This window comes from Dermacentor albipictus, chromosome 2, assembly GCF_038994185.2.
Source record: "Dermacentor albipictus isolate Rhodes 1998 colony chromosome 2, USDA_Dalb.pri_finalv2, whole genome shotgun sequence".
Classification (NCBI taxonomy): Eukaryota; Metazoa; Arthropoda; class Arachnida; order Ixodida; family Ixodidae; genus Dermacentor; species Dermacentor albipictus.
This window is the reverse complement of record NC_091822.1, coordinates 149,036,778-149,053,538: the sequence shown is the minus strand read 5'-3', so window position 1 is coordinate 149,053,538 and position 16,761 is coordinate 149,036,778. Positions and strand designations below refer to the sequence as shown.

Below are 16,761 nucleotides of genomic sequence, written 5' to 3'. Positions count from 1 at the left end.
ACCAGCTCATCGTGACGTCACACATTTTGATGGCGTCTGCTCTGGCCTAGTTAACTTATCATTGAGCCAACTTGTCCTAGCTTGTCTAAAAGAGCCAAAGACAACATATTAAGTTTCAGAAACCTTAACTGAGCCACAATGACCTGACTGCGAGAAAAATGCTTTGAAATCTGTGATGTCACATTGATGTACCTATGGGGGGATGTCAGTATGAAATTTTAAAAAAAATTGAACTTCTTTTTTTTTTCATTTTCTCCTCTAATAAGCAACCTCTTACAGTGGAAGTTACAAAAATGGAGTTTCGCAAACATATTCATGCGAAATGGATTTAGGGTTTCACTTTTCTGTTCATTCAATTGAGAAATTCCTCCACTTCTAGCTTTTGGTTTGACGATGGGTTCTAAGCTTGATAACACGCTTTCTGACATTGTTTTTAAGACCGTTGGCAGTATGGAAGCCCATGTGACTCCTGTGATCATTCAAGCATTCGTAACTTTATTCTGACCATGTAAAATCTCTGTGGGGGTCAGAGCAACCCTGCAGTAGCAGTCGGAGCACTACAAAAAAAGTCACGAAATTGTTACCAAGTTGAGTCTGTGGAGATGAATGACTCTCACACATCCCCTGATATGTTGTTTTCCCGCATAGCTCCAATCTCCTGTAATCCAACTTCGCCGCTAGGCTTGGTGCCAGCGGCAGTCTGTCTGGTTGAAGAGCAGTACGAGAGATGGCGTGAGTGTTGCTCTGCTAATGCCACCTAACAGCGGGGTTACTTGGGCGCATAAGGGAGAATGCTCTTGCCCTTTGGATCGGGATCGGCGCGCGGCACGGACGTTCTGCACGTGCGCCGATCCATGCTTCTGCAAGACCGTCTCGTAAGGCCTACCCCGGAATGGACGAAGACGATTGTTCGAATGCGCCACCGTTCGCGTGGCCGTACGCACGAACGAGCAGGTGTTGGTGTCCAGCATGGGGTGGACATATTCACTCGTATCCGGTCGTGGTGAATCGGACTTCCGCGATTTGTCGCACGCCCATTGGCATATTTGGTGGATAGCAACTCGGCTAGCAGGCATTAGTCTATGAAAAGTGCAATAAATGCTCTTGTGATTGTTTGCACTACTGTGTTGTCATTCCTTGTCCCAGGAGCGCTAGTGAGGAACCCCACAAGTCCTGAATGTGGTATTGTGTGGCCCATTACCACAACATTTTATTTACTTACGCTGTGCTTTCTAAATAGAACAGCCAGTGCATAAGAATTTACCTTGTTAAATTTTGTGTATTAGAACACTGTGCATCTGGGACAGTGCCAACTTTTTTCTCACCCTGCATTCTGAAAGTAGAATTTACAGACATGTTAATGATACAAATGGACAAATATCGGCTATTCTCTAGTTATTCTAATCAGTACTGTTTCCAACTAATGGAAAGAAGTGTGGCATAGTTGTCAGGTGGAAATGTGAAGGCATATGTTATTTCTCACTGTTTACTGAGGAGTGCTTTTAATCTACCAGAAATCTTTGTACTTTAATGCGACTCTAAGCAGCTCTCATTATGCTCTCTAAGCAGAAACTACTGAATCACTTTAGGCTGATAAGGTATCCTTTTGAAACTCTGTTTTTATTAATTTGACAGTGAGAGGTAAAAAAAAGAAAAGATGAAATGGCAGCTGTGCTGTCATTTTCAAAATTCCGTGCCGAAATCCAAATGCTAGTGTTGCATTGTTGTTAAGTTGCAGATTTGGAAGCATCTCCTCATATTTGTGCCATTGTGGTATCATAAATGTTCTAGAAATCTGCTCATTTCACTCTCTGGCTCCTTGGTAATATGACGTAGTCCTTACTTACTGATGAAAAACTAACTAGGCTCAAGCCAACTCCGTCAAAATTCATGACATCACGGCAAGCCGGTGCAGAAACTTGAAAGCGTCCTTGCCACTCACCTTGTGTTATTGCAACTTTACTCACTTATCGAGCTTTATCTCGCAGTAAGAGCGGCTATTTTTTCATATTGTGGAAGCCTAATTTACTGATACTACAGCTTAACATATTTTTCTCTTTAGTGTCCATTTGAACTGTAATTGCCGTATGTAACCAGCTGACAGTGCAAGTTACTGATCTGAGAAGCTCAAGTGAATAAGGTACAATACAAAGAGCACTTTGCTAATACCCTCAATTTCAGCAAACTGATGTGGTTTTGGAGCGCCGATACGCTTGACTTTGTCCCTGCTTGTTTGCTGCGCTGATGTACAATCATACCCGCAATTTCATTTCGTTGTTATTTGTGTGTACTTCAGGAATGCGCAGATTTTTTTTTAAAGAGCTGTGCTAACTATAATACCTGTACATGTTGGCTATGTTGAAAAAGACAGTGATTGCTTTTCCCAGAGAAAGGCTTACTCTTATAAGCTACATGAGTAAATGTTTTCTTGTGGCATGCAGATGTGAAACATTTAGCTTCTTTAATACTTGCTAAGTTGGTTCATTGGGTCATGCTGTAGCTAACTCTCCTCTGTCTCTCAATTTCATGAAAATTTTTAACTGTCTTTGACATGTCTTTTTCTTCTTCTTTCCCCTTCTTCTTACCTGCCGCAAAAACAGGACTGGCTACAGGTGTGACAGGTTGCAGTAGCATGTATTTTTTCATCAATATTACTGTACTTGTGACATTGCATGTTTGTGCACGTGCTGTAGTGGCCTGTTGGTAGCGAAAGAGATGTTTTTTTTTAAAGAAGTTAAAGGTGGGGGATTTGGGAGTTGAGTGAACATCACCTTGGAACACCCTTTCTTGAAACTGAGCGACATGCTAAAATTGGTGACACCTTTAAAAAATAAAATATATATATATATATATATATATATATATATATATATATATATATATATATATATATATATATATATATATATATATATTATTTTTTAAAGGTGTCACCAATTTTAGCATGTCGCTCAGTTTCAAGAAAGGGTGTATATATATATATATATATATATATATATATATATATATATATATATATATATATATATATATATATATATACACACACACACGCACACACACATACACACAGGGTGTCCGAGCTAACGTTAGCCATGCTCTTAAACACAAATATAGAATATGTGAGAACACAGCTAATGGCATCCTGTCAGCAGTAGTGTACTACACCAGAAGGATTTCTTCTATAATTGAACTATAGATAATTAGATGAGAATAATTGATGAACATATTAATTTAAACTGAACATCTAAACTGAATAGAGAGTGCAAATTTTTTATAGAAAAGTAATAATTTTGCTTAAAACACCTGATTCAGTTGTTTTCAGTGTGCTATGTCTTGCGTTAAATTTTTTCCGCATAATAAAGAAAACGTGCAAAACATGAATATGGCCATATGATTACGCACCCACATGCCGCAACACCAGTGGTTCCAGGCGTTAGTCGGAAGAATTAGCTCTGCTATGGCATGGTGGCCACGTGAAAATGACAAGGCATTGGTATTGGCGTTAGTTACTGTGAACTGAGTTGCCTTTCTTGCGTGAAGTGTGATACCAGTGTAGTGTGCAGTGGCATTGAACAAAAGCACAAAAGGCACTGAGCAGAGTTAATTCTTCTGAGTAACGCCCGACCCCACTGGTGTCACGGCACGTGGACGGGCAGTCATGCATCTATTTTCATATTTCGCGCATTTTTTTCTAACTATGAAAAAAATAATTACGGGAGACATGGCACACTGAAAACAACTGAATCAGGTGCTTTAATACATGTTCATTACTTTTCTCTCAAAATTCATACTCTCAGTTTAGTAATTAAGAAGTTCATTAAGTAATGTAATCTAATAATGAATAGTTCATTTATGAAAAAAAAAAAGACTGTCGATGCGGTATGTCACTGCTGACAGAATAACATTGCTTGTGACCTCGCATATTCTATATTTTATATTTAAGAGGTTGGCTATGACATTAGCTGGGACACCCTGTATATGCAAATAAATTTGAACCAAGATGTAATGAGTGAAATGTTTACTTTCCCCATTCTCCTCTCAACAAGTTGATTTTCAGCTGAGGATGCACTAACAGCAATGCTCTGCCTATCGCTTTTCTTTCTTTCGTTCATTAGTTCGTTCGTTCGTCCCACGGTGCACTTATGGTAACCCTTCGAGGCTGAAAGTCTGACCAATAAGGAGCTCACTAGGGTTGAGGATTGGGCGAGTTGGTATTTAATCCTAGTAGTGGTACAGCGCAACATACAAAGAAGGAAACAAGCCGAGCCAGCCAGATAAAAGAACAGAGCGCTGACTTCCAACTGGTTTATTACCGAGTTGCACGAAATATAAACCTACAAGAAAGCATCAGGACAAGTCGTCGCATCACTTCACAAAACGTCGCACCGATAGAAGGCATCATGCATCATGCATCATGCATCATGGGTCACAGTATGCGCAATTTCGTCATGCAAAGTTAAACTGATCAGGAAATCTTGCTTGACTGGCTTGGCTTGTTTCTTCCTTTGTATGTTGCGCTGTACCAGTTCTGCAATAAGGACGGGCAGGATGCTTTAGCAATTGCTGCTTCCCCCTCTTCCATGAAAATCTGGAATAGTGTGCATCCCTATTCCCAATAGCTAATCTCTTTAAGCTGTAGCCATTCATTTAGCGATTGCCGATGCTGGCCTAAAGTGTAAATAAAGTATGCGTTGAGAAAGCAGCAGGACAGAGCAGGAAATCTACTATGCTAGATTGTAGGTTTCCGTCTGCACCCGCGCAATATTTGGCTCGCATGTTCATGTATCACAGTCTACTGATCAGGGATATTCTCTTTTACCATGTTCGAAACGTGTTTCAGTTACCCTTAAAAAAAAAAAATGAGCGACTCCACATACATTGAAAGTTGCCCAGGAAAACATTAAGAGCTCTGGAAGCAATAGAGAGGCGTGAGAACTTAAAGGCACAAATAGGTGTTGCTCCTTTGTATCCAGAATGTGCAGGCATATGCGCAGTCACGCTTGGAAAACGGGAAGAAAACCTTAATTTAAGTTAACTTTAGGCACCTCGAAAAACTGTGACACGTTGGGGAATTCATTGGAGTGAAATAGGGAATTTACAAAGTTCTATATGCCGGCTTTCCCTCAAAGCATTATTTCAGCCAAATGACCATCTTCTGAAAGACTGCATTTCTGCCACCAACACAGCACGGCCAGTGAGAAATGTCATGTGTAGGAGGACACTAGCTAGCGTTTTAAAGCTTTGTTGCATTTCTTGTCCACCTCAAGTTCTAGTTCAGAGAATTTGGTGCTGTCATCGGTCAGCAAAAGGTGCCCCTCAGCTTTCCCATCTATTTTGGCCATGTGAATTTTGCTGAAGTACTGTTTGGGGGAACCTAGAAAATTCATGAAATCGTACAAAAAAAAATGATGCAGAGAAAAATGGAAGCAGAGGAAGCGCCAATTTGCCCTATGGTGGTCATTGAACCAACAGCCTCTGCATGATGTTTCCAGTGTGATGTGTGTGGTTCGCTTGCTGTAATGTAAGCAAGAGTATTGAAGTCTTATGTAGTTACTGAGTGCCATTGAAGTAGTTTTTTTTTTTGCACTGCATCATCAGTCTTGTCTGAAGTAGTTCCGAGCATGCGTGTCGTTTCTTTTGCATTGATATTTCTGTGACTTATATGATTTACTGTCTTTGTAGGTATCTATGATGCTCGAACACGTGTGTTCATCTTTTACGTGGCCTGGAGGCTCAGGGTCTCCCGGTCACTTGTCGAGATGTACGAAGAGTCTGTTGTCGAAATGCTGTCCCAGGAAGTCCACGAACAGTCAGAGTGAGGCCTGGTCTTGTTCCACTCTGGGGTGCCCCCTTTTGTTACAGCCCTTCAATGTTTTTTTTTTTTTTCAAACATTATGACATGGTACTGCTGAACATATTAATACAGTCAAACCTCAATGTTACCAACATGCATATAACAAATTGTCAGATATAACAAAGTAAATCTCAAATATTTCTTGCCAATATCCCAGCGTGTAACAAGTGGATATCAGATATAACAACTATATATTCGTGTTGGGTGACTCCATTATAACGAGGTTTCACTGTAATGTAAATTGTTAAAAATGGAATTTTGTTTCTCTTATTGTGTATCTGTTACGAAAATAGACAGTAAATGTGTTAACTATGGATTCATACAAAATGCCAGACAGTGCGAAAAATGTTTTGTCCTTAAACTTTCATGGAATTTAAAGCCTGGTATAATCACATCCTTTCCTTATGTGCCAAATTTCATCAGAAATGTGAAGCGTTAATGTGACATTTAATAATTGCAAGTGTGATCGTAAGTTTGTCATTTACTTCTTCCCATAGGTGGTTCCGCATTGCGGTGCAAGAAAAAAATTCAACTTTGAGATGTAGTAAATTAGAAATTTGCTTTGCTGCATGTGATAGAATGTTTAGTCTAGCAATTTTGGTTTGGTTTTTAAAGTGGAAGTGCCACACAAAGCATGACATACAATGCTTTTGATTTACTTATGATTTACACTAGGTTCACTGTTAGATTTACGTCTGGTAACTCACCATGCAAATTTTCGTTATAAGGAGGTTCAATTAAGTGGCGATTTACCTCAGTGTACCAATAAATTTTTATTGCCATTGGGAAGGTTTGTGCCATGTTGGCATTTTACTGTAAACAGCGGTGTATTGTACACCAGCCTTGCTTTCTTTACCACGTGTAAAGAAGCTATTTTCCCTGTGCTCATCATATTGTATCACACACACACAAAAAAGTTGGAATCATAACTACAAGTAATTTGCATAAATACTTCCTTTTTGGTAATGTTGTGCACCGAGCAAAAGCATTACACTTGCTTCTTAAGCACACTTCCATTTTATTTCTCAATGAACACAATAGTTATACCCACCGTGCTTGCTCAGTGGCTATGGTGTCGGGCTGCTGAGCACGAGGTCGCGGGATCGAATCCCGGCCACGGCGGCCGCATTTCGATGGGGGCGAAATGCGAAAACACCCGTGTACTTAGATTTAGGTGCACGTTAAAGAATCCCAGGTAGTCAAAATTTCCGGAGTCCTCAACTACGGCATGCCTCATAATGAGAAAGTGATTTTGGCACGTAAAACCCCATAATTAATTAAAAACACAATAGTTATGAAACACGTATGACATGCTGTGCTCAGAGTACTGGAATAGACATGTTCAAATGAATTATGGCATACAGTTAAAAAATACAATACCAAAAATACTGAACATTTACTGTAACAAATTAATCAATGTTTCATTCTTCAAGAAGAACCAGGTTAAGAAAACCTATGCATGTAACTTTGCCGCTTATTATGTATAGTTATGTTGACACATGCACTACTTAACACAACTGGGTAACTCTATCTTTATTGCTTTGTTGATCATGCACTTGTTCACATATTCTTTGTTCTTGCCTTTTTTTCTGTGCGTGATGTAGTTTTATCATGTAAAACCATGTGTGCCGTCTGTACTGCTGACCTTGTAATGGGGATGGAAACCTTATCAAGCCATCAAAAGAAAGTTTTTTATTTTTTTATTTTGTCATGTTTCTCAAAAGCATGAGCAAATTTATATTGTGTTGCATTGTATTACGTTGCCCCTCACCGTACCATGCCACTATGGACGAGGCTCTTTTGGGGGAACACTGGAGGAAAACATTCATTCAAGCTAGATTTAAAAATGAGGTTTCTGTAACAACAAATTCACCATTTGTAGCAAGAGCAGAGCTTTTCTAAACGAGGAAGTGATGAAAATAAAAAATTGGAGTGGTGCCATTCATTTTCAATCATGGTATCTCTCATGTGACATCACAGCATTGGCTGATTCACAGAGAGCGGCAGAGAGGGAGGTCACAAGGAGATCACATCAGCTCAGTGGTTTTGCTGTGGACGGTTCAAATTGAGGAGGGAGCAATGGGACCTTTGGCGGCAATTTTCCATGCAACAAAGTCTTCTGTTGGCATGCAGAAAATGGTGATAGACTTCTAGACGAATAGTCTATTGATCTAACTCAGCTTAACGTTTTCCTTTATTGTCCTTGTAAATGAGCAACACGGTGAAAGAGGTCAACCTAAATGGTCAGCTGTTCACTCACTGTAACATATAGTAGCTGAATGCTACATGGGTCTCTCCAAATATATATATATATATTTTTGCTGGTTCCTTTGTATATCAGAGAGGAGCGGAAGGAAATTGCCAAACGTCAGCGCAACAAGAAGCTCAAGCGTTTCCTTATGATTGGTCTTGCCACTGTTGGAGGAGGTGCTGTCATTGGTCAGTATTGGTTACCTGCTGGTCTTCCTCTTGCAGCTTGCTCCTTCTAGGGATAATACATGAGCTCATTTCTGCATGCTTAGCCACAGTTTTTCCTCATTCAGTTCACTTCATGATGTGAAGTTGTTGTACCATCAAAATTCAACAAGCTGTTTTTTTTTCCTGTATCATGGGAAATTGACCCTGTGTTTGTGTCTATGTGTTTGAACATTGACGCTGTGCTTCTTCTATGGAGAAGTGTAACTGCATCCTCTGATAATTACGTATTCCTTTTTGATATCTATATTGTTTTCATGTGTAACATCGGCGTACAACTTTGCGCGTCCTGTTTGTAAGCAAGCAGCATGTTGAAGTCTTGTGACGCGGCCTTTCTTTTAATGTTGAATTTGTTCAACAGGTGCATCTGGCTATCAGTGCCACATTTTGGCCTAATTTCGTTGCCATGAGTCTCTCTATCTCCTTTTGGCTTTTTATTTAAAGTGGGGATTTTACCGTTTCTATCAACTCATTGCTGAAGCTTTGTGAAAGACCTGGAGAGGACTGCACTGGTGACTCCAGTCATTGTCGCTTATTGTCTCAATCACACCTGCACATTGCGTGAATGCAAGTTATGAGCAAATGGACTAGCATACTAAGAAAATGAATTAATGTTATGGGCGAGTGAAGAGCCATGTATCATGCTGCGGTATCTGACATTATGGTATGTGAACAGCATAGAAACTGGGCCGATGTATGGTACTGTAATTTTACACTGATCACTTTTATGGGCTTTTTTTATTTTGGTTTCCATCGGTGTCATCGCTGGAATCCTAAAATAATTTGTGAGAAAATGACAAAGAAATGGCCGGGTCCAATGTGGGTGACCATTTGCAAGGCACACGGACTACAGGGGCCACGCGAGGTGATCTGTGATGGCCGGCACAGAGATTATCAGGATAGCCAACCATGCATCCACGTCTTAGCAGGGCAAGTTTATTCGCATTTGCTGCAGAAACAGGCAGCGATTGCGCTACATTTTACAAAGCGGCTGTCATTAGCCGACATGATGGTTCACCTCCAAACCTCTGAAAAAAATGAAGGCTCCCATGCATAATAGAAGGCAAATAAGTTCTGAACGCCGTCTATCTGATTTGTTACGGCATCAGTTAAGGCTTGCAGCACTCAAGATGTTACTGTATTCAAGGACTGTTTGTACATACTTCACAAGGGATAACTCATATGAATTTGAATTTGTTTTTGACAAAGGCAGTCGTATCAATATGCCTGAGCTATTTGTTGTATTCTTCAGCCATGCTGTCTGCATGCCTTGCACTCCACGTAAATACAGAAATGACAGTCTTGAATATGATAATTCACGCCCTGTGTAAATATAGATGACTACCATGCATATCCAGCAGGGCACGCGTGCTTGTTGCATGGCACAAAGGCATTTCTCCCCCATCGAAATCTGGTATGCATAGTTCTTCAAGCACAGTAGACTAGAACATTGAAAACCTGTCAATAAGCTACCGTGCCTTTCAAAATGTATGACCGGAAAAATACTTGAATACACAGTCCCACAGTCATACACAACACTGCATATGGCCAGTACTGTAATAAAATCGATCATTAGGCAATCGTGTCTGGTTTTAGAGTACCAGTGGAAAATTCGCAGTGCATTAATTTTAAGGAATGGTCAACTATATTAACATGCAGGCCATATACGATGTGGTATACATTGTGTACCGAAACATAAACGTTAACCTCTTACAACGTTGTGACTTTATAGCTTATGGAACTGGAGGTTCATCATCAGTGTTGATGATTAGCCTTTTGCATACTGATGGCACTCCAAAAGAAGTCTTCGGTGACGAAGTGCACCCTGCAAACCATCATTGGTGGTGTCACAGGCTTGCAGATCCAAAGCTTCGTCACCCACTTCTTTTTAGACATGCGTCTGTCGTAAAAAAAAGAAGACTAATTTCATCCTTTACTGCTTGATTGGTGCACTGATGCACGCAACATATCCTTATTGCCTTAAAATTTTTTTTATGGTGTAGATACAAGCTGTTGACAAATCAGGAACACACCTGCACACACGGAGCTGTACAAAGACACTATGTGGATAGTCCTTGAAGCATTTCTATCAGTGGCCGCTCCACGAAGCGACTGTCTGTGTGCATTGCAAATAACTGTCACAGTAAATGAGTCCAGAGCCAGACGAATCGCTGAATTCTGCTGATTCTCTTTGCTTTTTTCTTTTGCTATACAGCCGAACTTCAGTATGGTGAGCGCAGATATACCGAATTATTGTACGTAATGAAATAAATCTAAAATGTTTCTCGTCGATATTACCTTGTAATGAGTATAATATGCTTATATGGACATATGGGGCAGAAACTTGGAGACTGACAAAGAAGCTCGAAAACAATTTAAGGACCGTGCAAAGAACGATGGAATGAAGAAAGTTAGGTGTAACATTAAGAGACAGGAAGAGAGCGGTGTGGATCAGAGAGCAAACAAGGATAGCTGATATTCTGATTGACATTAAGAGAAAGAAATGGAGCTGGGCAGGGCATATAATGCGTAGGTTAAATAACCGGTGGACCATTAGGGTTACAAAATGGGTGCCAAGAGAGGGTAAGCGCAGTCGAGGACGGCAGAAGACTAGGTGGGGCAATGCAATTAAGAAATTCGCAGGCGCTAGCTGGAATCAGTTGGGCGCACGACAGGGGGTAATTGGTGATTGCCAGGAGAGGCCTTCGTCCTGCAGTGGACATAAAATATGATGACGATGATGATATGGATATTGGATATGAAGGTATTTTTATGTTGGATGGCAACTCTAATAGAAGTTTTAATGAGGCTCAACTGTATTAAACTTCATTGGTTGTGCACTAAGAAAATGCACTAACAACCACAAAATTTTACGGAACACGAAATCTCAGAAAAAGTTGAATATGTGCGCAGCCTCACAATGCAGCCAAGTATTCACAATGCATTTACAGCCTGTAGTATCAGTATATGTGGACAACATTGTGATGCTCGGTTTTATTGACTACTGTTGCAGGCTGCCCAGAAATTGAACATTTTGTGAGATCCCATAGTTTGTAAACTTTTGTGGTTGACTGTACGTGCGTTATTAGTGCCATTGTGTGGTAATGCATATTTTTTTTGTTATATTACTATTATTATTTGTTTTGGTGCAAAGGGGGGCCCAAGAGAGCAGTGGCAAAGTTCCCACCGATTCATTGAACTTTCACGCATGCAGGCCTGACGGGAGGTCTAGCAGCACCACTGGTGGCTGCTGGTGCCGGGGCTATCATAGGGGGCGCTGGAGCGGCAGCCTTGGGTTCTGCCACTGGCATTGCAGTCATAGGTTCGCTCATCGGTATTGCTGGGGCCGGACTCACAGGTGAGGGAAAGCGAGATTCAGCCCCGCCGATCTCACATTGCAATGTTGTGCAATGCATAGGCTTCGGCTTGTACTGCTTAATTCCAGCACTGATTTCACTGAGCCCCAGTGATGCACAGTTACTGGCTTGAGCAGCAGAAGTAGTACAGCTGGTTCCATCAATGACAGTAATGGTCCTGAAAAAGGACAGCGCTGTCGTATGTCTTGTGGTTTTTGAGATCATGTCATGCTCCATCATTAGGTGTGAGTAGTGTACAAATGAGTCCACTGTGGCGATGTGAAACTGCAGTAGTAGCGTGGATGATGTAGCTGTAAAGTGAGGCTGTCAAACTGCCTCTGAGTGCCTGCTTTTATGTGTGAGCAGTAGCAATTAGGCTTGCTTTGCTGCTTGCTTATGAGTGCATTTTGTCTAGTTGTATTATGCTTTCTGTGTTTGATGGAATACCGAGGTAGTTTGAGCAAGCTCATCCCACTGCAACCATCTACTGCCAGTTGGTGTGAGAGAGAGCACAGTTGGTGTGTCTGTGGCTTTGCTGGTGCAGTCTTTGCTTTCACTGGAGTCACTTGATATGGTCATGTGGTGGGCACACCTCATAGAGATCTAAGTCAGAATGTCGACCTAGACACTGGCAGTGCCGTGCAGAGAAAGGGTTGTCCTTAACAGGTATATCTTGTTGCCTAGGCTCCCGATGCAGTTTGCGTGAATTGCCCTGTATGCCTGATGCATGAGGCTGGCAACTTCATATGTGCAGCAGCACAGTTCACTTATAACAGTGCCTTTACAACAAATTCACCACTCTTGCCTTGCATACTTTTGTTGATCAACCACATTGTATATGGTTTACTACATCATATGATGCATGAGTATAGTAATGCAGTTATCTATAGAATTAATTTCTTAAGCCTTAGCAGACAAACCAAAATCAGAATAATGGAGTTTATCATGTGCCTTATCACACTGTACTATCAAGATAAACCATGTAAAATGATGCGAATATATTGTTACATGTAGCTGAAGCCCAATGCTATATACACTATCTACAGAGACGCTAAAAAAAGGTCAAAATGGCGACGCTATATCAAGCGGGCCCACGTCGTCTTCATCCTCCTCAGTGCAGCCACACTGTGGCGGCTGTTCCGTAGCATCACCCCCGGCAGTAGAAGCACCGTCCCGGTGCTTAATCTACACATCCGCGGTTAAAGGTGTGTGGTATGGCTTTAGTCTCGCCACGTGAACGATGTCACTTGCAGCCGACGATGACGCTGAGAGGTCGGCGGGGATGACTTCATACGTGACATCGGTCACTTGTCGCACCACACGGTATGGGCCAGTGTAGCGTGACAGCAGCTTTTCGGAAAGGCCCACGTCGAATGGGTGACCAGAGAAGCACCAGAGAACCCAGAGTAAAGTGCACGTCGCGATGGTGGCAATCATAGAAACGTCTCTGATGCTCCTGTGAGGCCGCGAGACGGGCGCAGGCGAGCTGGTGCGCGTGGTCGGCATGGGCGATCGCGTTGCGGGCATATTCAGTGGCTGAACGCTTGGCCGAGGGCAACAAAGTGTCTAAGGGCAACGCGGGTTCTCGGCCATATAGGAGATAGAATGGTGAGTAGTCGGCGGTGTTGTGACGCGATGAATTATATGCGAACGTCACATATGGTAAGTGAAGATCCCAGTCGTGGTGGTCGGTCGCGACGTACTTCGAAAGCATGTCGGTGATGGTCCGGTTGAGGCGCTTCGTGAGGCCGTTGGTCTGTGGGTGGTAGGACGTGCTAAATTTGTGCTTCGTCGAGCAGGAGCGGAGGATGTCCTCGATGACTGCCGACAGAAAGCTGCGGCCACGGTCAGTGAGTAATTGGCGCATTGTGCACTAAAATTGTGTCAGAGCAGAAAGTCAGCAACGTCAGTAGCACAACCTGTCGGGAGGGCTCTGGTGATTGCGTACCGCGTACCATAATCAGTAGCGACGGCGACCCATTTATTTCCGCAGCCAGAGAGAGGAAACGGTCCAAGAGGAAACGGTCCAAAATGGCGACGCTAAATCAAGCGGGCCCACGTTGTCTTCCTCCTCCTCAGTGCAGCCACACTGTGGCGGCTGTTCCGTAGCAATATATTTCAAGTTTTCCCAAGGTTTCTATTCCTCAGTGTTTTTGAAGGGGAGAATCTGCTTTACTGTGCAGCTTATCCCGTTATAGTATCACAGTTAATGTGATTTATTCCATTATCTTTGGTAAAAGATGCCACAAATAATTCTCTCATATAATTTAACTACCCTTGGTGTTCATCAAGGGGCAATTTATGGGACCTGAGATCTTCAACATTTTCATAGATCATTGAAGCATTTCCAGAACCAGCACACAGCAGCTTTGATTCAAATTAGCAGCCTGCACTTGCGTAGGCAAGGAACGTAGTGTTCTATACTTTCTTTCTTTTTTCTCTTTTTACTGGTTGAAAGTACAAAGGGCGAAGGAATTCACATTGTTCACCCAACTTTTCACACTGCATCCTTTTGACACTGATGGTACACTTTTGACAGTGTTTTGACCCTTACACTGTACAAACTTTGACACCGTTTCTTCTGGGACTGCTGTCTTTGTGGGTATTATTGTGGCTTGTGGTTGAGATATGCAATACCTTTATTGCCAGGATACAAGATGAAGAAGAGAGTCGGCGAAATCGAGGAGTTTGCGTTTGACTCACTGACTGAGGGCAAGGGACTGCATATCACATTGGCCATATCGGGCTGGCTATCTGACGAAGATCCAGGTAACATTTGAATCATCTTGTTTTTTCTTGTTTTCGTTTCCAAATAAAATGAAAGGTCGAGAAGCTTCTTTCCGTGCCTTTAAGTTTATGACTGTTAATACATTGGTGCCTTGGGGCATGTGCACAATGCAATAATAACATGCAAGTCAGCTGGTGAATGCAAAAGTAAATACAAAGCACATGAAACAAAAACTCACAACACAAAACTTGCAGCGTGAACTTATTAAAATGTCGTGCTCAGTGTTGCCATAGCTGCTGAGGCACTGTCCTAGGTAAATGGGTGTTCATATGGGGTAGTGCTGGAAATTAGGGAGGGAATAATTTGTGTCATCGTTTCTAGCTAATGTCCTCTAATCCTGTCCATGCAGTGAGATGCTGTCGAGCAATCGGACTTGCAAAGGCTGAGGCTGAGCAGTTCATCCCTTCTTAGCCATAGGGAACTTTATTTGGGTGGCTTTTGAACAGTCTCCCTTCTCAAAGAGTTTCATGGGGCTGCCTTCACCACAAAAGCATGATGTCATTGTCATGGGGCATGCTTCCTTTGCCGTGTCCCACGGGGAGGTGGATCTCCCCTTTTTGTAAACATGGGATTTCTCCCTTGTAACAGCAGAGTCAGCGACACTGCCCTGGGTTATTTTCACCAATGAGTTCAGGGCAGTCACAAGTGGCAATTCTAATGCAGAGCAGTGCACGTGCTGGCCAGGCCACTGACTGTAGCGCAAGAGAAGAAAAATTGGGCAGAAGCCATCGATGATAAATGTCAACGTAAATGAATAGCCCAAACGAGCGAGTGACAGCCTCCTCCTCCTCCTCCTTGCCCTCCTCTCAACTCAGTTGCCTGAGAGCATGTGCCCTTTCCCTTGGTGCCTTTCCTCGCCTTCTCGCAATAAACAAGCAAGTGATAGCCTCCCATTGTCCTTCTCGCCCTTCCCCACAACTCGGTTGTCCGAGAGCATGCGCCCTTTGCCTCGGTGCGTTTCCTCACCTTACCTCGCCCAAGTGTGACCACTTATCAATAAGCACCAACCCACCGTTGACCAACCGAGAAAACTGTCCAAAGAGCCAAAGAAAGCTATTCGTTTGACAATGCCAGTCACCTCTGGTCTCTCACTGTTAACACCCTGTTAACATACACATAGATGCTGTGTTGATGCTTACATCTATATCTGGACATGGGGCAAATGGTCTCTTTTCAAAACATGAACAACAGTCCCCTAAGAAGGCAGTGGTGCACAGCGTCGACACAGAGGTTGATTAACCGCAGTTGCTCAGTTGCCATGACAATTTGCTAGCATGCTAGCGACATTTCTATGTGGCCCAGATTCAGTGCATTGTGTTTGTTGTGCACTTGATAAATAAGCTCCAGGCAGTCCAAATTAATCGGAAGCCCCCTACTACAGTGTCTGGCATAGCTCCAGTACTGCGTTGGGATGTCAAGCCTCATAGTGATGCGGAGGCAGTAGTCCCAATAAAACGCTGGCACATTTGATACTTTGCAGGTGCTTTGAAGAGGCCATGGCGCACATTGATGAACTCGCGAGAGCAGTATGTTCTGCGATACGAGTCCTCCTACTTGCTGGAGCTTGGTCATGCCATTGACTACCTGTTCAGTTTTGCCGTCTCCATGGCAGCGCAGGAAGCCCTCAAGTACACCATCCTCTCAGGTTGGTGCCTGCCTCGCTTGTGGCCAACTCCTCATCGAAGTTTTATACAGGGTGTGTAAAAAGGGCCTGTAAGAAGAATGGTCCTTCAGGTCACCCGAGACAAAAGTGCTCTACATAGCTTTCAATATTTAGTTGCCACTAATGCTTGTTTGGGAGTCGCTTAAAAGTTAGCGCGGTCATTAGCGTGCTGCTGTAATTGAAATTGAAACCTGCCTGTTGTGTGTTGCAGCTTGCATGTGGCTCTTTAATAAAGGCTCTCCATCAGGTTTGTGTAATCATTTGCGACTGCATATCACCACAAGCATTTTGTTTTTACTGTGTACCATCCATCAATAGCCTTTGCAGTGCTATCAGAACTAGTATGCTGCTGTAATTAAAACTAAAAACTGCCTGTTGTGTGTTGCAGCCTGCATGTGTCTTTTTACGAAAAGCTCTGAATCGGGTTTGTGTAACCATTCATGACTGCATATCGCCACAAGCATTTTGTTTTTTGTACCTTCCATCATTAGCCTTCGCTGTGCTATCAGAATTGTCAAGTCTCTTGTGGTATTGGAGTCAGCTCATGGCAAGAATGTTGTAGGCACATCCAGAAAGATGAGAGCTGTCTTACTGCAGTATGTGTAGAAAGTCCTAATTGTTG

General features: G+C 42.5%; 1 protein-coding gene across 1 annotated transcript in view; it reads left to right on the top strand.

Moving 5' to 3' along the window:
- The window catches only part of LOC135899810 (transmembrane and coiled-coil domain-containing protein 4-like), a 33,251-nt gene that overhangs the window by 4,133 nt on the left and 12,357 nt on the right, over nucleotides 1–16,761 (top strand). The window contains exons 5-9 of the mRNA XM_065429152.2: nucleotides 5,686–5,818; nucleotides 8,199–8,296; nucleotides 11,547–11,690; nucleotides 14,338–14,457; nucleotides 15,957–16,121. Of these exons, the coding sequence (XP_065285224.1) occupies nucleotides 5,686–5,818; nucleotides 8,199–8,296; nucleotides 11,547–11,690; nucleotides 14,338–14,457; nucleotides 15,957–16,121 (660 nt within the window). The remainder of the gene's footprint in view (nucleotides 1–5,685; nucleotides 5,819–8,198; nucleotides 8,297–11,546; nucleotides 11,691–14,337; nucleotides 14,458–15,956; nucleotides 16,122–16,761) is intronic.